Source organism: Molothrus ater, chromosome 5 (genome assembly GCF_012460135.2).
Source record: "Molothrus ater isolate BHLD 08-10-18 breed brown headed cowbird chromosome 5, BPBGC_Mater_1.1, whole genome shotgun sequence".
NCBI classification, from domain to species: domain Eukaryota; kingdom Metazoa; phylum Chordata; class Aves; order Passeriformes; family Icteridae; genus Molothrus; species Molothrus ater.
This window is the reverse complement of record NC_050482.2, coordinates 52,594,052-52,615,312: the sequence shown is the minus strand read 5'-3', so window position 1 is coordinate 52,615,312 and position 21,261 is coordinate 52,594,052. Positions and strand designations below refer to the sequence as shown.

The 21,261-nt window shown below is 44.5% G+C and overlaps 1 protein-coding gene across 4 annotated transcripts in view; it reads right to left on the bottom strand.

Moving 5' to 3' along the window:
• The window catches only part of SYN3 (synapsin III), a 196,199-nt gene that overhangs the window by 156,535 nt on the left and 18,403 nt on the right, over positions 1 to 21,261 (bottom strand). For all 4 annotated transcript variants that reach the window (XM_036400515.2, XM_036400512.1, XM_036400516.1 and 1 more), the window contains exons 2-3: positions 13,930 to 14,429; positions 1,968 to 2,025 (exon numbers count right to left, since the gene is read on the bottom strand). In XM_036400515.2, coding sequence (XP_036256408.1) covers positions 1,968 to 2,025; positions 13,930 to 14,246 — 375 coding nt within the window. In that variant the 5' untranslated portion in view covers positions 14,247 to 14,429. The remainder of the gene's footprint in view (positions 1 to 1,967; positions 2,026 to 13,929; positions 14,430 to 21,261) is intronic.

The window sequence follows — 21,261 nt, the reverse complement described above, 5'->3', positions numbered from 1 at the left end:
TCGAAGTCTCTGATGGAGAGTTTATTCAGAACTGAACAGCCAGGTTAAGGCTTGTGCACCATGGCACAGTCTGTGTGCCACGTGGGGGAGAGTTACAGGAGTGAGGGCTGTGAGCTGGGAACTCACAGAGAAAGATGTGGACCATGTTGATGAACACAGTTATTTTCTTTTTTATTTTTTAAAGAAAACTGTGGAAGAACATTCATTTTTCAGGTAGAGAGGGTCAACATTCAACTTCAGGGGACCAGTTCCCACAACAGCTTAGGCTCCTGGACTGCTTGAGGAAGAGGTGAAGTTAGGGAGGCTCCAAATAAATAGGGTAGAAGCAATGAGTGAAAATTAACTATCAAGAAATACTGAGCAAGGATGGATGGACAAAATAAGAAGGGAGGAAAAAGCCAGAGTCTGAAGGAATCAGTGCCTCTCTCTTGACCTAACAATACACAAGAGGGGCCTTGACAATGCAGACTCTGTGTTTCCCTGGAGAGATAGTGATCCAGCTGGGAAAAGTCATCATCCCTTCTTGTGAGGTCTGCAGGAGTCAAGAGCAGCTCCCCGCCCACTAAATGGAGGCTGGGCTGCCTGATCTGAGTTGGCAGGGAGGGGAAAAGTGGAAATAGCCAGGATCCTTGTTTTCCATTCCTCAACTCTCCTACCCACTGGGGGCTTCATTCCCTTAGGCAATGCTGCAGTCACTATGTGGGCATTTAATGAAAGTTGCAGGGGCACCAGGGAAATTGCATTATGGTCTTTGCTTGGAGCATTTGTTGCCTCATCTGGAACATGGGTATTCAGCCTATGTGAAGGATTTCAAGAGGTAAAATGGGAAAGCCTCCCTACAAGAGCCCGTGGGGACACGTGATAAGCTACTTTGTGATGGTGACAAGGGTCACAGCTTGATCCCCCAGAAAGGATCAGGAGTCCACTCCTGAACTTCTGCACTCACCAAACATTTGAAGGCAGTTCCTTTATAAGGACTTCAAGTGCAATAACATCTGAGGAGAAGGATTATGAGGGGAAAGGCAGAGACTGGAGGTTTGGGAAGGAATTAACTGGCCATTTTGAAGAGTACCAAGTCTAGCTTTGAAGCTGAACCCACCTTGAATGATGGAGAGGCTTGAAGGGAAAACCTAAATTATTTGGTTTCATGCTTCTAAGTGAGTAGCATGATTTGTAAATTCGTAAATTTTTCCAGTTCTCTTTTAGGATAATTGCTAAAGCTTACAACAAAATAAAGACTTTGATAAGGAAATGCCAGGAAGAATTATTCTTGCTAATACCGCCCAGACTGACAAGTGTGATATCAATAAAAGAGAAAAATCTGTCCCAGACACAGTTTGATCAGAACCTGTGTGCTCATGAACAGTCATAGACAACAGGACAGGACCCCTTTGAAAAGAAAAGAAACACCTTTTCAAGGGCAAGGGGGTCCTGAAAAAGTCTTCAAAAGCACTGCACTAATAATCTGTACACGCACACAATGCAGAATCAACAGCCTTATAAAAACAGAAATATCAGGTCATTCAAACAACATTCAGCAGCTTTCTTTACCCACCCAAACATTTTTATAGTCCTAATGAGTATAAAACAAGCATATGGTTCCTTCAGGACCACCTTCTTATCTCTACATCCCTCTCTTCTTATGCCTGCTTTCAAGTTGGGTGCATGCAGATGATTATTATTAATAATAATTTCTCTTTTGGCAACAGCATCCAGTCTCAGTCCATATGGGACTTTTTTGACAGACACTTCACCAACACACAGAGGAGGGGACAGACCCCAACATGAAGAGGTTTCAATTGAAATGAGTATTTGGTGCCAAGGCTAACAGGGAAACAGAATGTGTCCAGCGCCCAGTGGAGCACATAAAAAAAAACAGGCTATGAGCCTCAATACTGTTCCTGGGACAGATTACCTCTCCCTAGCTGTGTCCACATTCCTTAGAGGGAAATTCACTTGGCACTGACCTGTTCCACTCGGATATCAAATTCTCCATTCACCTTCTTCCCCTGGAAATATTTGGCCCTGCAGAAGAAACAAGAGAGATAAACATGGTTAAATAAGATTTTGGGCTTTCATTACATACGGTTTTGCTTCTGCATTTCCCTTTTTTGATGAAGAATTTCTATCCGGGTCACAGCATGTTTTTCTAATTCCTATCTTCTTTTACCTTTCTGTTCTCCAGGAGAAACCTGCCAAGCCAGATGAAAACCGCATTGGAAAGTTCCTTCAAGGCTTGTTACTTTTTCATTTAATTCTCAAACTGAAAACCAAATGTTCTCCTAATCTTTTCCAGGGAACAACTCTAATCAGTGATTCCTTGCTATATCTCATTTAATACTCAATCTTTACTCTGTAAAAGGAGAACAACATATGGCACAGCATTGGGAATTTCTTCTGATGTTGAGCAAGGAGCTTTATCATCACAGCTGAAGTACTTGTGAAGCCTGTTCTCATGCTCTCTCACTCCAGAGCTGCTTTCCACTTCTGTTCCTTTTTGCTGTTGTTTTAGGGAAACTGTATCTGCATCTCTACAGGGTCACTGATGAAGGATCTCTTCTCCTGAATACAGAAACTGTGTTTGCTTTGGGGTTGAGCACTGCTGTGAGAAGAACATACACCTTCCATCACCTCTGTTCCTATCTCCTCATACTATGCAGACAACAAAGCACTTCTAGTAGGTAATTCATGCAAGGCGAAGGCTGTCAGTAGTGCTGGGGAAGAAAACAGAGGAAAAGGACAGGCAGTTTTAGATTTTTGTATTCATATTTATGTATAATGCCCCTTATATTGATTCGTCAGTGGGGAAATTGCCAATATAAATTTCCCAGAGAATATTCCTCCCCAGTTCTTCCTCTCACCAAACAAGCTTGACAGAAGAAAATATGAATTTATTTTGTTCTCCTCCCCTATAAACTTTCAGAAGGCCATGTAGGCTCCAAAGGGCTCTTCTATTTGGAAAGCATTGAAAACAGTTTAGCCCTACAAGAGCTGTTTCCAGAGACAAAGTAACTCTGGGGTCTGTTTCCAATTGGCAAAGAAAGGACAGAATAAAGAAGTAAAGGAAAATGAGGGGAAGCCGGCTTTGCTCCCTATTTTATGGTATGAGAAAAAAAAAAAAAGAGCTGGCTTGCATTTTTACTATGTGTCTATTTGTTCCAATAAAAGAAGGAGAGACAGTAGGAAGGCAATTTTCCCCATGGCTGAATCACATCAGTTTATAGCTGCATGCTCCCCACCCCCAGAAATGTAATGTGTAAATAAAAAAGTTGTTTTGGCATTCTGGCTCAAAATGAAGTAAAAATTTTTCATTATAATCGAAAAATACATTAAAAATGACAAAAGCCTTCTGCTTAATTCTAACAGGGACGTCTGAATGCTGTATCACACTTCCCTTCCCAGACAGCCAATCCATCAGCCTGTAAGACTTCTGCATAGGTGAGGGACAATGTAGCAGCCAGGTGTAACCGAGACCAGGTGACTCAAAAAAACCCTGTTTGGTATAAAAAGCAGATCTCTGACAATTTTTCCCCTTTTTTTTTTTTTTTAATTTATGACCATTGCATGAAAAAAAAACAACACAGCAGACATGCTAAGACATCATGCCTCTAACAATAAACAGGAACTCTAAATGCACTTAATAATTCTATTAAATTTCTGGAGGCATGGCTCAAGAGGGTCTGGCAACATTCCTCACTCCTAAACATTGGGGATATTGCTGGAACCAGTGACTACTTAAAAACTGCAAAAAGCTTTCAGAGGGCTCACAGGAACTGCTCTGAAATTTGAAGCGTGATATTCCCTGGTACAAGTTTGTTTTTATTCCCAGCATGCTCATAATATATATTCCTTACCCACATTTATGGAACACACTTCCTCCCTCCATGGCCTCTCCTCTTTGTTGACCAGCTGGTTGCAAACTCCTTGGTGATGCTTTGCTTCAGCTTGTAATGAAGTGTGATTGACCACAGTCCTCAGCCTGGTTCAGAGGCATCAAAGGGGCTTCCACTGCCTGGTCCAGGAAATTAGCCTCCACACAAAACCATCTTTCTCCTCTCTGCAGTACTGGCTGGTCTTATGGGTGGTCACACAGAGGGTGCACCCAGCATTAGGAGTTGCTGGAGTGGTACAAGGGACCTCAGCTTAGACACTGTGTGACCTCTCTGTCCTATCCCTCTTTCCACACAGGTTGTCTCATCCAATGTCCCTAGAACTTTCCTTTAACAGTAAAATATATCACTTTCTTCCCAAAACAGTCCCCCAGGAAGCTTAACCTGCTCTGAATGTCTCTGAAGACTACAGGTGCTAAGCGATTTGCAGCCAAATATTTTGGCCCGCCCATCATTTTGACACAGCCCAGGGTAAGAATAAAACATTTCTTACTGAAACATCTCTGAAATGGATGGAGTGATGTTTTCAATTCTCACCTGGGGTTTTGGAGCCCCTGGGCAGTAGAGGCTATCACAATGAAATGAAAAATGGCCTTAGTATCCTCCTGGAGCCTCTCAAATTTTAAGCAAGCTGGAATCATTGCCACTGCTGTGGAAATATCTCTTGCAAGAGACTCTTTTGGTCAGTTCTGCACAATGTCTGAAATGGCTTGTGGTCCTCACAGTGGGCATGGGACAGAGGAAAGGAAGACCACGCTGCTGTGGTGGGGATGCATGAGAAAGAGAGATGGATGTTTCTGGCAGACTCCTGGCTGCACAAGACATTTGTGGATGCTCTCTGCCCCAAAACCACCTGAGCAAGTCTCTTCCAGACCTCTGTCTAGGACCTGACTGCTGCAGAGTTATCTAGGCAGCTTATAGTGCAGCAGCAGAGGAGCTGTGCCCAGAAGACCAGTCCAAAAACTTTCTGGCAACCTTGGAAGTGTCCCCACTCACCTTCAGCTCCCAGTGATGAGAGAAGCAGTTCATGGCCCCAGGAGGGCTTAATGTCCCCAGCTTGGGACACTGGGCAAGCCACTGGCCACACAGACCCACCGCCTCTGCCAGGCATTTAGCAGCACTGACCACTGCTTGGCTGGCCACCCCTTTATTTAAAGCATGGCAGATGTTCAGCTCAGCACAACACAGAGCTATAATTTGGCCAGGCAGGGTGCAGATGGGCTGGTGTGGTTGCTGTGATCTCAGTGAATTAGCATGTAAACATGTTTTGACTGAAGAAAACTGCAGGGCCATGCTCAAGAGCAGTTCCTGGGTGGGATTTATAGAGCCAGGCAATCCATTTAAATGTGGCCCCATGCACTGAGAGGGAGGAAGGACTGTGATAAACAGACAAACATCTGCCCTGGCTTGCAGGAAAGAAGCTTGCCTCAAACCCTTCTCTCTTTCTGATTAAGAAGCTGCATGCTCTGGAAAACAATGTATTTTATGGGTGCAAAGACATCAAACAGACTTAAGTTTTGCTTTCTGTCCCAGCTCTGACATGATTACAGGGACATAAGAAACCCAAAGCCTCTTCTTATGAAGTAATCTGGAAAGGATATAAGTTTGTTTTGTAGAGATATTCTGTAAACCAGCCCCAGTCTGCCTCAATTACCATGGCTGGAGGAAGCATACACAACAATTTTCTGTCAGATATGGAGTGTACCTTTACCAGCAGTAGGGAATAATAAATGATCGTTTCACCTCCCATTACCTCAGGCTAATTCACTGATTTTCAGATCTTCCTAGGAGAGACCTCAGTGGAACTGATACAGCAAATATTGGAATGCTGCCTTGGAAACTGGAAAGCCATTCTTCAGATGAACTAATAAGCTTGAGCCCAAATCCCCTGTGAAGTGAGTGAGCCCTGACTCACACCTCTATCACTGTTCAACAGAGGCCTTGAGCTACAAACTCAAGAGCTGGCTTGTACCTTCACTCAGAAATGGGCTCTCCTCACTGAGAGCATGCAAAAGAAGGATGCTAGGATATTGTAATGACAAATTCCTCCAAATCCTCTGACTGAACTTCTGCCTCTGGATCAAGACACAACAAGCAGAGAAAGCCAAGCCAAACTTTGCATGGAAACCACTTATCTAGAGCAGGAAGCAGCCTTTCCTATGCTGTGGAGGGGCCAGAGCAAAACACAATGAAGAGAGAAATGCACAGGACTCTTGGGGAGAGGTGGGCAAGCAAGTGGGTGGAAGAAAGGGGAGGAATAGTAAGAAGAGACTCTGGTAAACAAACCAAAAAGCATCCATGGGTAAATTCTGGAATTATCTGAATTATTTCCCTGGCATCACATTACACATATTTCTCTTGGCCCTTGAGAAAATAAGGCATGTAATTTCTTTCTGAATAATCTAGGAAAAGGCAAGGGTGAAGCCCCTCGGTTTGGGTGTGGGGGTGCCCCAGGGAGGGTGGGGAGGTGGTGAGCCACTGTATAAAATCCCCATGTCAAAGGGCCTGGGGACCCAAATGATGCACAAGGCACTCACTGTATGTCCACATTGTCTCCTTCATAAAAGGGGCTGAGACTGGGAAAAAGGAGGCAGTTTCCAGGATACTGGCCAACAACTGCTGGAATGCCCCAACCCCCCCAGCCCCTACACGCTATAAGGGCAGCAGGGAGGGGAAGGAGGAGGAGTGCCCTTTTTTTTTTTCAAGGTTGAAAATAAGATTTTCCTTTAAGGAGCCAGCTCTCATATGGTCCACTACTTTTCCCCACTTCAGAAATTCACAGCTGTACATAGTAAGAAATTTTGAGATGGTCAACTCCTGACTTCCCAGGGCACAGGGATGGGAAAAATCACTCCATAAATGCTGAGGTCTGCAAATTGCTGGAGCTTTTGTCCACATCTACTTTGGCCCAGAGACCTTTATGCAGTGTTCAGCTGTGAGGTGGACTGGTTGGTAATTAATTCTTATTCTCCAAGAGTACCTTGGGGCAAGAGATGAGGGTGTCAGAATGCTGAATAAGAGTGATGGATGTGTGCTTTGACACCTCAGAAAACAAGGTTTGAATTAAAAGTTAGATGGACCAGAGGCAAGGGCAGAAAGAAAGAAAAGGTACATACTGAGAGGGAAGGACCAGTGAGTAAATCAGGTTTGTGGTGGGTCAAAGGTAACCCTAAATACACTGCTACTTTGCCAGGAGCTCCATAGAAGTTTCAGCTCCATCCCTGGGGTACAGCAGTGCTGTGACCAGCCCTGCCCCTCCCTGGGACAAGATCACCTTGCTCTTGGTGCTGTCACCACCTGCCTTGCTGAGGCCACCGAAGTCAGCCAGCTCTGCAGTGCTGCAGGTGTGTCCTCAGTGTCCTCGGATGGGCTCTGGGAACAGACTTCTTTTGTTGCCTTCTGGGAAGAACCACAAACCCAGCCCACTCTGGTTACTGTGAAACCACCCCCGAAACATAATTAGTTATGGGATCACATCAAGGGAAGGAACGCCTCACCCGAAGGGGGTTGTGCTGGGCTCTGATGGCAGGACGGATTAGGGTTTTTTTGGATAAAGGAAGTCCTCCTGGTGAGGTCCTTGATGAGATCTGAGGTCCCACCCTACAGGGCTGGGAGGATTTTCTTGGCTTGAATGCAGATGGCAAGAGAAGCGTTGGGGCAGCAAGGGAGAAGTGTTTTTAAAATCTTCCTTTGTGAGTCCTCCCTTTCTGAAGGCCTGTTTTCTGGGAGACCTGGCTTGGCAAGCCACCAGCACTTTAACCATTGCAGACACAACCATTCAGGCAACTTGTCCTATTCAAGGAATTGTGGATCCCACACAATAGTGGCCTCCCAGCATCTTCCTGTGCCACCTCCTGCTCATCAAACAGGGGTAATCAAAGCCATCCCCCACCAAGAGAAGAAGCACTAGTTAGTGCAGCACTATTGCTTTTGGGCACAGCCTTTTGTGCTTCTCTGAGCTGTCAGAATAGGAAGGACACTTTGCTGTAGGTCTGGTCCCCCACCCAGGCTGTGCTGTGGTCACATTCCTCCTGCCCACAAAGAGCTGGGGGTGGGAGGCTGGGGGGTGGAAGTGGGGTGCTGCATGAAGTACAGCATGAGGCAGCAATTTGATTTTTGTGTATTATCAAAATAGTGCATTGCTGGAACATTTCCAAGTTGCAAAATCTAAATACTATGGCCTGGAGCTGTTTGCAAGGGGTATCAATTTTTGTTGAGGATCTTGCAATTTTTTTTCCAGCCTACTTCAGTTCTCCTTGAATTTGAGGAGCAATAGAACTGGCCTAACTTGGACCAATCCTGGGGCAGGGCTGTGGATTTTCAGGCAGAAGAAATCTGGCTCACAAACCTTGAGAAATGTATCTGAGGTTTGGGTTTGTTGGATGTTTTTTTTTATATGTACAGGACTAGGCAGGACATTCTGAGGTTAAATTCTATGCATTTATAGGAACTCTGGTAAAGTAATTAAGGACCCAGATTTGACTTGCATTAGCATAGTTATAGCCTGATGGGGAATGTTTTCCATATTCCTTGTGTCTATTTTTGTAATGATACTAATCCTTTACATTTCTGTATCAACTTTCATTTAGGGGGACTAGATCCCAAGACACTTTACATATGCAGGACAAAAATACAGACAGACATGATGGTGCTATACCTAAAACAGATTGAAAAGTGATGTGATAAATGCAATTTCTTGAAAAATTTTGACAGCCTTGTCTCCTTTTCACCCTTTCTGTATGCTAGGGAATACAGAAACTCTCCATGCTGCTCCCAGGCATGCATATGTGCACAAACACACACACTCATTTAACACAAACTTGTCTCCACTTTCTGCTTTCCACTTCTCCAAAAGTGGAATTTGGCAGGAAGCATAGGGAAAGAATATTTGGTCCTGGGTAGACAAAGCTAAATGATGAAAATTTAAGGGCTTTTAAACCAGACTTGTGAAAATGTGAATTTTATGTCTAAGTTTTTTCAAATTACTGCTACATTGTTGCACAGAACTTGTGAAACATTAAAAGTTCACCACTGTGTAAAAAAAACTTATTCATAATAATCTATTGTCAGTGACCATCATGTTAGATGATTTGGGACTTTCTTACCAGGAAATATAGACAAAAGTTTGAAATTTTACCAGCAAATTCCTAAGTTCAAGCTTAAACTCCAAAACTTCTCATTAATGAAGAGAATGAGTTTTAATGAGTTAGGTCCACTAACTCATTTACCATGACTCATAAACCATTATGTTTAAATGAGTTAGGAATACTCCTCTTAATAGGAGCCTTAGTATATCACCTTCAGCCTCCTGAAAGCATGAAATGACTCATGACACTTACTGAATATTTTTAAAAGGAATTCCTTGAAAAAAGTAGGAACTCCGATGTTGCCAAAATTCAGTATTAGACTGTTATTATTCACAATCAAATTTTTAGGCAAATGACATATTTAGGGCTCAATATTTTTATGTTTCGGAAGGAAAAATTATTTTCTTTTTAAAAAAAGTTGATTATTTCCTTTGACCAGTATAAAACAATAATCCTGTCCAATCAGTCCATAATTAGACCTGAATCATGACATTATTGCTATACAAAGAACCATTTCAAATGTTTTAAGAGGATTTAATTCAGTGCTAATCACAGTTTCTCTCTTTCTTGATCTTAAAATTTTTGGAGACAGTATGTTCAGGCAGATTTGGCTGCAAATTAAAGAGGAGATAAAACAATGCAATTTTTATATCCTCTGTGACTCATTTTTTGGTGAAGCGTTTCACAATACTCATGTATATAATACTCACAATACTCAACTGCTGCACTTGTATTTTGGACAAGGCAGTAAACACAGCACTGTGAGCTCTGGAAACAGCCTGAAATGTGGACAAAACACACCAATGGCTTTGAAAAGCCACATGAGCTGTTTCACAAATGTAACTTAGATATCCGGCAAACGCAAAAAGAACAACTTTGTTATGCTGTCTGGTCCAGAAAGCAATGCTTTTAGCATGTGTGGCTAATAGGAGCCTTAGCTGTGCTTGATCACTTCCCCCATAAGCTGTTTAAACATGAGGCATTAGGCTGGAAAGCTGAGCACTTTCACAGAGGATGGGGGTTAATAATTCACAGTGCAAAATCCTGTTTGATCTGCTGAGAAATTCAATCCAGCTAGAGCATAATTTTGTTCAATAGCATGGTGGGCAAGGAGGTTGCCAGAGGTGGGATGCTTCCCTGCTGGCTGAGGTCAGGCTGCTGGAGGTGGCCCATGTGCCAGCACTTGGAGTTCTGCTGTCTCCCTTCTTCATGGTCTGCTCCCTTTTGCTGTGTGTTTAACACACGCACGTGTATTCATGTCTGAGCTCCATTTTCTCTGGCAGCTGCTGTAGGTGAGCTGTGGATGCGTCTTTGGAAGTCTCCCAAGGCACAGATACTCCAAGCCCACCAGAAGGAGCCTCATTCTCCAGGTGGAGGCTCCTCAGCTGAGAAATGTGCCAATAATGAGAGCAGAGAAGCTGAGCTTTTCCCTGGTGTGTTGATGCACAGGTACATTCACTGCTGTGCGTGCCTCTGAGGGCTGCCTGTCAAAGCCAGGAGCACAAGGGAGCTCTATAGGTAGGATTTTCCTCTCGTGCCCATCCCACACATGGCAATTCACTGCGTGCTTCCTTGCAATGCCTAGAGCTGTGCCTTTCAGGAGAATGGAAAATTTGTCAAAATGTTGCCACTTTAACAGGAAGCTGGGTGAGTTCCCTTGTTCTTAATAGAATGTACCTTTCTTTTACTGCTACTAATGCAGAAAGCAGCTGATCATATTTTGTGGGACTCACATTATTTTTATAGTATTTTGCCTCTGGAATAAACCAGAGTATATTGCATGTCAAGAACAGCAAGGATTTTATGGTGTAAGACAGGCCATGGATTTCCATGGATGCTCTTTCTTTCCTTCAAACCTCTGAGAGAAATTGAGTGCTACACTGTGCCATCAGAGACATAGTAGCTCCTCACAAATAGAAAGGATTGTCATTTGTCTTTTTAAAGTGCATTTAACATGCACTTGCCTATTTGGGTTGTTAAAGCATTTTGTCAAGCAATTGTGCAACACCTCATCCTAACCCACAACTGCAGCCCTTTGCTGTAATACAAACAGTGATGATAAATTAATGTCTGGCTTGGCAATATCGCCACAGTCTCCAATTCTGAGAAAGTGTTTTCATTTAGAGAAGAGAAATCAAATGGCAGATTCCACTGTCTCTCACCCTTCCTGTCTGTGAACAAGCTGGTCCTTGTTTGTAAACCCTGTGTAACTTGCTCTGGGGGAGGAGGCACTGTGGAAGCCCCTCACTCTTGTAAAAAGGGCAGCACATCAGTAGTTATTTCTTGGGGTTTTTTTTAGTTAGCTATTTCAAAAGGAGAAGGAAAGAGTTTCTTGAAAACCAAATACAAAGGTTTCACAAGTAGAAAGAGCAGAGCAGGCAGAGGTGAAATGCATTACAAACATGATGCTCTTTCCAAACCCAGAATCAACAGCACTGAAGAAACAATGTGCTGTTGTTCACCTTCCAAAGTCTGGAACTGTTTCTTTACATGATGCAGAGGGGATAGTCAGAATCCCTGGAAAATCAGCTTTGTCAGCTGGGCTCTCACAAGGTAAACAGCTTCCTGAGACTGCTCAGCCTGAACTCACATAACACCCTGGCTGAGACCAAGAAGGTGACTGGTGTTGCTTAGAAGTACCTTACCAAAAATAAACATCCACGGAGCCATGGAGTCACTGCTCTTCAGTGCTGCTCTCAGGGGCTCACTGAGTTTCCTGAAGACACAAAATCAACCAGGAGGAAGCACTCATGGCCCACTGGAATGGTTGCATTGCTATGCTCTCTCAGAAAGGACCAGACTTTAAACTGGGGAAGCTTCTAGGCATGTATTTCTGTCCATGCTACAAAGAGCCACGGCAGGCAAGGGTTAGTAATGTTCTTTCCTTGTTTTTCATGTCATACATACATCAGGGTATGATCATGAATTCATACACTAATTTTGTTCAGTGTCCTCACAGCCTTAGAGAAAGCAAAGGCAGGGAGCCTTTGCAAGCAGCATTTGATACCTGCAGACTTGTGGGTTGAGTGAGAGAGCTGGGATACGTGAAAGGGATATCCCATCATTCCTAGAAATGTCTAAGTTATAGACAGCAGAGGGATAGCCAAGACAGCAGGATGTGAGGAGTGCTTAGAGGAGTGGAGGAGTGAGGACAGCATGGTAGCCTTGCTTAAAGGAAGGTATACTTCCTTTTTATATATCCCAGCTGCTGCTCCCTCAGCAAGCTCAGCTCACAGACCACAAAGTCTGCATGACAGAACAGCAGCTGGGAGATATAGAGGCAGGAATTCAAATGAAGTGTGTGTATTTTAAAACATGAAAACCCTGAAGCAGGGTCCAACCCCTCCTTGTCTTTTGCCCTGCCCTGACTACCCCAGCACCATTAATCTCAAGGAAAAACTAGACTGGCCTTTGAGCTAGGGCTTTCCTCTCTGATTACAGTGTTTGGACTACACAGTGCTGGATTAGCCCCAGATGCTGGAGCATCAAAAGCACGCCCATTCCCAGACAGAGGATGCTGTGTTAAGGGACTGCCACCTGGCAGCATCTCCAAGGAACTGCAAAAACACTTTGCAAAACCTTGAAGAGGTTAGTGAGCATCAACCTGCAGGAGACTCGTGGTGCACCCAGGAAAGAGAGATCAGGTCTGATTGAGCCAGACTGATGTTGCTGACTGATGCAGCTGGCATTGAGGGGCTGCTGCTGTGATGAAAGACACTAGGCCAGGGAAACATTCATGGTGACAACCTTATCAGGGACTTTCCCACTCACTGAAGAAGTTGTTCCTCCTTTGAGAAAAATCCCACTGTTTTCCCTCTCTTACTTCAAGTTGGCTGAAGATGCCTAGCCTAGATGTACTCAGTCATGGTCTCTTTTTAGGTAAGAGCTAAGCTTTTGATTAGGGAAGATACATGTGAAAAGGTAGGTCTCACCTTGTCCCTATTCTTCTAGTTAAAAAGAGAAGAACAAACGTGACGACTGTACTGAAGAGTGGTGTGGGATGAACAGAAAAATAAAATAATCTCTCTTGATCAAGACCCAATAACCCAAACTTCACTTTGAAGTCTTCAATGCTGCCCTCTTACCTGGGCTACTCTTTCCTTCTTTTATTTGCGACAAGCTGGCAGGTGAAACAAGAGCATCTTTTCAACATATTCTCTGGATATTTCCCCCAGATAAGACTCTCAGACAAGTTGCCTAAAGCTTTCTAAACCAGGTGAATTTGAAAAGGAGCATACAAAAGGCAGTAAGTAATTTCTGTAACATTTCAGAAGACTTCAAATGGGAACACTTTGGAAAGTTTACTGTGCTACCCAACATCATAGGAAACAAACTTCCAAACTTTTGTTTGTAAAGAGACCTGCATGAACTAGACAAATATGAGGCTTAGCTGAGCCTGAGATCCTTTTGCCAATGCACATTGCTATGCTTAGCACGCGAAGGGCCCTTGACAGGTAGTACAATGCTTGGTTATCTTTTCATAATTCATGTATAAATTTGCATACAGAGAAAAGCTCAAGAGAGATGGAGAGCTGAAGAGATTAAGTCACTTTTTAGAGTCAGCACAGTGGATTAAGGTCCTGAATGACATCATTAACACACCTTCAGCTGTGACCTCGTAGGATCATTGCTAGCTGTGACATCTTAGCTAAACCTGCTGAGCCAAGAATGCCCTATGTGTGTTCATATATTAAGGCCATGAAGAAGTTGATCAGTAAATACCAAATGAACATTTTTTACCAAGAAAGTTATGAAAAATCCCACTCTGCCATTCACACAAGTTGTCTGACAGACACCAACTGGGGGCCAGACCGTCTTACCCAGATGTGAAAGCATCTGTGCACTCCCTGCAGATTATCTGTGATTCCCTGAGAATTCTCATGGATTCATGAGAATCCATGATTCCCTCCAGCTCTCTGGAGCTGAATTAGTGGGGGATCAGGGTGACTCACCAGTCTGTGTGCGCGTCATCAATCACCAGGAGGATCTTGGGTTTCTGTGCCGCGGGGGGTGTGGGTCCGGCCGAGTGGTCCATCAGTCCTGCAGCTGCTTGCGTGGTTTGCTTCATGGCGCTGGAGATGGAGCTGAAGATGCTGCTGCTGGTGGAGGAGGAGTGAGAGGGCTGGGGCGGCTGCAGGTGCTTTCTCTCCGTGGCAGGAGACACCGGGGAGCTCGTGGAGCTGTCGGGACGCTGCAAGTCCATCATGTAGCCATTGGGCAGGTTTGCCACGAAGCTGCTGTCTGAGAGACGCCGCCGGAGGAAATTCATCGTTACAGTGCTGTGGGGAAACTTCCTCAGAGAGAGCAAGGCTGAATAGTGCTGTTACCAGTCCTGGAGGATGCCTCTGTGGCCGTGTGGGTAGTTCTTTAAAGTCCAGGCAGGCAGGCTTTACCCCTTGAAACTGTGCTGGAGATCTATGCCTAATTTTGTCAGCTATATTTTCCTTCTCTCCTGTGGGAAGAGAATCAAAGACATATATGTGAGATACATACTGTGAGACTGTGGGAACTCAGCACATCATTCCCGATGTCCAGAGTTGCCAGGAGAACCCTTGGGGGTCTCGGAAATCCTGGAATGTTGCCAAGAGTGTTTGGTGGCTTGATTTTGATCCATCTACAGAAGTGACAGCAGTTTGAGGACATGAGAATCACTTTAGAGTGAAGGGTGTAAAAGGGACACATTTAGAGGATGAAATATAAACTTTAAGGTTTTTGGTACAGGGGGGTTATGGAGACAAGATGGAGGGATCAGGGCGTGTCTCGTCCTTCTTCTTTCTTCTTCTTGTCCTCCATCTCCTGTGGTGATGTTGGCACTTGGGGATTGGTGCATGGTGAAGGTGCACTTGCTAACATGGGTGAAAGGTATTGGGAAATAAAGGTAAATATTATGTACGTAGATTTTAGTATAAAAAGACATGACCGCCCCGTGAGTGGTCAGAGTGCCTTTGGCTGCCTTGCAGGTCAGACCTCTGTTGGGCAGACAGAAAATTCTGTAGATAAGAAACAATAAACAATCTGAAGATCAAAAAGCTGAAGAGTCCAGACTCGTCCTTTGAAACGCGTGCCACCCAAGAACCACCCTACCCGTGTCCGGGCAGAGACAGACAGCCGAACCGGACATGAGACTGAGTTAAGTAACTTCCTTTTGGTGTCTTAGGTACCTTAATCAACAGAAGAAAGGACTGCTGGTTGCTATGTAGTATTCCACACTGCTACAGTCAAACAATTAGGACAAAATATGTGTCACCATTGTCATCCCCAAACGTTTTCTGGTCTGTAGAGACCAGCCTGCACTAGCTTAGGGGCTAACAATTCTATCACTGTGGACAAAGAAAAGATTACTCTGATGATAAATGTTAATTTTAAAATGAGAGGCACCTTATTTCTAGTATCTTGTGTGTTGAAAAAAACAGAATAACAAGCAAATAATCCAAATGGTTAAAAAGTTGTATCATCTTTGGTAGGCTTGTGAGCAAGGTTTTGAATGTAAGGAACAAATGTCCAAAATTCAAATAGGATGTAAATAAAAAATAGCAGAATAATTCCCGTATACATTTTGATCAAGTTCAGTGACAGAAATTACACTTTTTTGCCCCTCCTCCTCTCTGCACTCAGACTCTGAGCCAGGTCCTTGCTGGTGGTTGTTTGGTAGATACTAGCAGGCCATCTGATTTAAGACATTCACTTGTAGGAATTTTGCAGGTACTCAAAACTAGAAACTTGGCTGTCTAATCTTCACACAGTTTTTTTCCTCTCTCATTGGTGTTTTTGGTTTGTTTGGTTTGTTTGTTTTGTTTTAATGGGAATTTATTCTGCTCATCTCTTCAAATGAGAAAACTAACATGGTGAAATATAAGTACTTGACTCCTCTCCCTTGACCATGGTATGATGACTTTGTTTTTACTCAGAATACTAAGTATTTCAGCAATTAAATAATCTCACAATTTAAAAAATATTTCACCTCTAGGCACACCCCAGAAGACAGACTTCCCCAGTAATTCCCTGAGAAATTTTTATCTGCTAAGACAGCCTTTGAGTCCTGGTTGGTGAGATTTAGGGGAAAAACAACAAAAAATTATTACTGGTAAAACACATGCGTTTTCTGAGACATTCATATTTGCAGCAACAAAAATGAGTGTTACCTCATACATCAAGTGAGATGAGTCTCATGCATCCATGGTATCATTGTTTAAATTATGCCTAACTCCCTTCAAGTCTCTTTTAATGACGCCCTGCAAATACTGGAGCTCCTTGCCTTCACCTGGTTTGGTGTCCCTTACTGCTCACCCTCCTGTCCCAAATTCTAATTGCCTCCTGATGGCAGAAAATTGTCTTTCCCCAGTTGTCCAAGAGGACGAATTGTGAATGTCTCTCCTGGAGCTGTGGGTGAGAGCTCATGGAGCAACCAAACAGCTTTCTAAAAGTAAGCTCTCATTTATTTTCACCTACAGGGATTTACAAAGCTTTGCAGACCAAAGAGTCAGACCTGTCCTTGTCCACATTGGTCATAGCCCCCAGACCCTTAGAGAGGTTCAGATGAGCCTACCTGGAAGTAAGCAAGCTACAAAAAGCCCCTTGGCAGGTCCCCAAATCTCACTGTCCATCGCCCCCCTGACTCTGCGGGCATAGGATCCATCCAGAGCAGAGGGCTCCCTACTGGAGCTGCTGACCCTGGCAGATTAGAATAATTTTTCTTTTGATTTCTAAGTCCTGGCAGTGCAAGTCCTCTGACTTTGCTGGAGCCTGGAGGTAGTCTTTTCCCAGGGAATGGCTCAGGAAATCTTTAATGACTTCCTGCCACATTCACAGTCGATAATGTATCTCGGGGTATTGTGCTGACTTCCCGCCTGGTCTTGGTGCCCCCGGTGACTGCACAACATCAGCAGACACACACCAGGGAGCACTTCAGTAGCACTGCCTGCAGCAATTGCTCCAAAAAGCTGGTAATGGAGAGCACTCATGAATTGTGAGCTAGCTACTCACCCCATATATACACCCACACAATACTTGCCCTGCTGCAGGAATGGTGAGTGCCAGCACTGAGCCATCCACTGTTACCTGTCCAGGATGATGGGGGTGGAACAGCCTACAGAAGCTTTGGGGGATTTATATGCCACAGACTGGGTAAAAATGTGTTATGCTGTCCTCTGCTCAGGAACCTGTGTTTTCTCCTTGCATAACACAAATAAGAAAAATCCCCTCCCCTGAGTGACAATTCATTCAGGAATAGGCGCAGTCCTGGTTAAAGAGGAGTATCCCAGAGATCTGCCCACTGTCAGAAGGGCTCCAAATGAGTACCCCATTGCTGTGTACAGCTATTAGGCATGCACTCTTCTAGGGCCTTGGTGTTAACTGGCAAGACATGGGGCATACATTTGATACTGGTCTTGGGAGAAGCACTTGCAGCACAAGATTCCTGCTCTTTGCACGACTTGCACATCACAGAGCTGCTGGTTCCTGCTGTGGCAGCTCTCAGCCACGGGAGGGAACCTGCCCCCAGCCATACAGGCTGGACAAGGCTCTTGTCACAAGCCAGTATCCTTGGGACAGGGTCCATAAAGACTTCCATTTTTGTCAAGGTGCTTCTTCCTCTCTGCCAGGTTTTTGCATAGCTGCTTCCTCCCCTGAGAGATTTGCACTTTCCAAATGAACATGGATAACTTGCAAAGTATCAGCAAGTAAATAAGTGGGCAAATGTCTCTGCTGGGCCCTGCAGTGAGGGAAGAACAGCATGGAGGCTCATGACCTAGGGTGTCCCAAGACTGTGTAGGGCCAGAGTATTCCATGAGGTGCATGGAAGGCACACAATTTTCCTCTGCAATGGGACTTCCCAAATTGTGCTCAGTGCTTGCACTAAACAATTTATCATACTTAGCGCAAGGCTATGACCACTCTGCTCCTGGCCCCTTTTAAACAGGAATGTTTGCAGTGACCTGTCATTTTTTTCCACCAGGGATTTTGAAGTGGGAGCTGTTGCTGAAAATGCTGGGAGCTGGCAAAATTCTCTTGTCTAGAGAGTTTGGGACATTGCACTTAGTCTGGCCTTTCCCTGTGCTGGTTGGCACAGCCTACACTATCTGCTAAGACTGGGCTGCATGCTGTTGGCTTGGGGAGGAAAGAGAGGAAACCTAAGCTCTGATGTCACAGGGAAATCTCCATCTGGCAAAGCACACAGAGGTTAAAATCAATGGATGACACTTCAGCAGAGAGCAATGCATGGTTCCACTCTGGGGTTCCTCAACTTTGGACATCTCAGAGTGATGGTCCTCCTCTCATTACATACATTTTCCTAATGATCTGGCTAATGTAATTGAAAAAGTTTGCTGTTGTTTTTTGGTTTTGTTTTTGTGGTTTTTTTTTTTTAGGCTTCACTGTATCGATTTGTCAATTGCCATTAGCGCCACCACAGAGATCTTCTCTGCAATGGGAGCAGCGCAAACTGCCAGGAGCTTTTCTGCCAGCAGTTTACATCGCTTTGATTGCTGGAAAGCCTCATAGTCTGCTTTTGCATCACTCACACTTACTGTTATTTAACTTTCAGAAGTAGGTGTTTTCATACAGGCACAGGCTGAGTAGGTTAGGACCTCATTTTCCTATGGCTTGAAACTCTCTGTGGACTTCCTGAGGGCTCAGCCTGTCAGGCCAAATCTGGCTCTGTTGTTCTTATGCAGCACAACATCCACCCAGTGCACACACAGATCTTACCCTGGCAAGTGAGCAGGGCTGCAATTTTAACAAATGCAGGAGCCTACACCTCCATCAGAAGCAAGACAGATCTGCTGAGTTTTTTTTGTCACTCCAGAGCCACAGGCAGGAGAGCTGCTGGCTCTACACCATCAAGTCATACGTTCCCTGTGTACACCAGTCTCCGTATGGCTCACACGGAGACACATCACCTACTTAATGCTGTGCCAGGCACAAACTTGCCTGCAGGAAGGGAGCTCCCTGCACAGCTGCAAATACAGCCCATGGGCTGCTTCCAGACCAAGCAACAGCTCCTGTGGAGTTCCTCAAGTTGCAAGACAAGCAGCTGCTTCTCACCAAGCAGGAGTCATCTGCTGCTGAGTTGAAACAGCTGCTCCTGAAATCTAGCTGGGAAAACAGCATCTGGGCCATGGAGCTGCAGGCTGGCGATCTGCTCTATACTACAGGGTGGGGAAATAGTAACTGAGGCACAGGAGAATGAGTGAGTCCTGAGGAAAGAGAGCAGGCAAGAGAGACAGGGAGAGGAGCAGGAGGATGAGAAGGCACTAGCTGAAAGGGAGGAAGCAAGCAGGAATAGGCTTAACCAGTAGACAATGCAGGAACACGCAGAAATCCCAACAATGTGAGCACCTTCAGGGAACCAAAAGGGAACAATGTGAGCATCCAAATGATGCAAGAAGAAAGTCAAGTGGAGCTGACCTTGAAAACAACAGCCAAGAGGTTGGCACTGTCAGCCCCTTACTAACACACAGTTAAACTTCCTGGCTGATATTTTTGGAAGAGCAAGGGAGGATATGCAATCTACTCACTCAGCACACTGACAGCAGCCAAGCACCTACCTGCTTTCTCTCAAGGATATACTCCATGGAGACGCAAGTTATCTCAGAAAACCTGTTGACATGTGTTAGGAAACAAGAACAGAATGTTCACTTAAACCTCTAGTTGGGTTATTTTCTGATGTGCAGCAGTGTCTGGAGGGAACCCAGCTCAGCTGGCTGATAGCGGCTACCCATGCTTAGATTTCCCCTGAGCTTGTTATCTCATGCTGTCAGGTAATGAACTGACACAACCACACCAACCTGCATCTGATTACTGCTCTTGACAGAGCAATGCTGGGGGCAGCAGGATGGAAAAACACTGCGGAAGGATTATCCCCCACCTCACTGTTAGAGACTGCACTCTTCCTTCTGCCCCACGGTGGGAGGGAAGGTGAGGGAAGCTCCTTACCTGGCAACAACCATTGACTTTCACCCCCTCACATCCATTTTGCAGATTGCCTTCAGCATACATTTAAGTCTTAATACTTTCCCATGGATCCCTTTCTGCCTTCAGGCATACTGACATAATGTGGGAGTTGACCTCTGTGGAGGGACAGCCGTGTTAGGGAACTCAAAATCCAGCTGGAGGCCTTTCCACACACAGTATATTTTTTAAAACTGTATTTTCCACATTTATAGTATATTTCAAAAAGAAGAAAGCAAGAGGTTATTTATCATTGTCAAGCTTTCAGTGTTTCACCCTGAATGGTTTCAGTGTTTCAGCGTCTCAAGCTTGGCATAACTTGGCATTTTTTGGGAAGAACCGAAAGCATAATAAAACAAATTGTTCTGAAATGAATTAGAATTTTTGTTAGATTTTTATTTCATTTGCCACAGTCCTGGGTCCAAGAGGTTCACACATTTAAACATTTCTTGGTATTTTTCAGCAACAGCTGAAATTCCATAAATCAGGAAATTACAACAATTTGGGTAAGAAAAAGAAAGTGATACGCCACCAAAATTACTCCACGTTTTGTAAACTTGAAGCACATACAAAAAGCATAAGAATTGGAAAGACTGTATGCCAGCCCAAAGAACAGAGCAAAAGCAGAGTTTCCCTTCTGGTTTTCAGTTTGCAGAGAGCTTTCCCTCTACGGTAGACACTGGTTTAAATTTTCCAGAGCATGTAAAACTTCAGCACAAACCCCACTGACACCAGCAGAGCCATATGGTGTCTTTTGAGGCAGTTGCAAGAAGTCAGAAGCCTGCAGCTGGAGGGGGTGCCAGGGCAGGGGAGCAGAAAGAGCTCTCAAGACAATAATCCTATCTGGAGCCTGAGTCTCCTGCTACGTGTTAGACAGCAGCTCACCAGAATCAGAGAATGGCCTAGGCTGGAAGGGATCCTAAGAATCATCTAGTTCCACCCATCCTTCTGTGGATTTTCACAAGAAGCCAGTCTCTTGTGCATTCAATTTCTCTGCTCAAACAGAGAGACTGTCAGAGATGGCAGGATGTCTCTCTGTCAGAAGCGAATCACTTCACAATATTCAACATGCTTCACTAAGCCACTGAAACATATAAAGGTGCAATGATTCCGTTGTCTTATTGCTGCATTCCTGTAGATCTTAAAAAAAATCCTCTCTGCCTGCTTGGGTGGCTATTTAACTGGAAGTCTGGGTTTCAAAAATCTTATCTGTATTTTCCTTTTGCAAAGCTGCCAGAGCTTTCTACACAGCAGTTTCATGGTAGGGGGAGGGCTGCCTTATTCCTAAAGATAGTGGGGGTGTACATATCAAACCAAGTGCAAATGGGACCACTTCC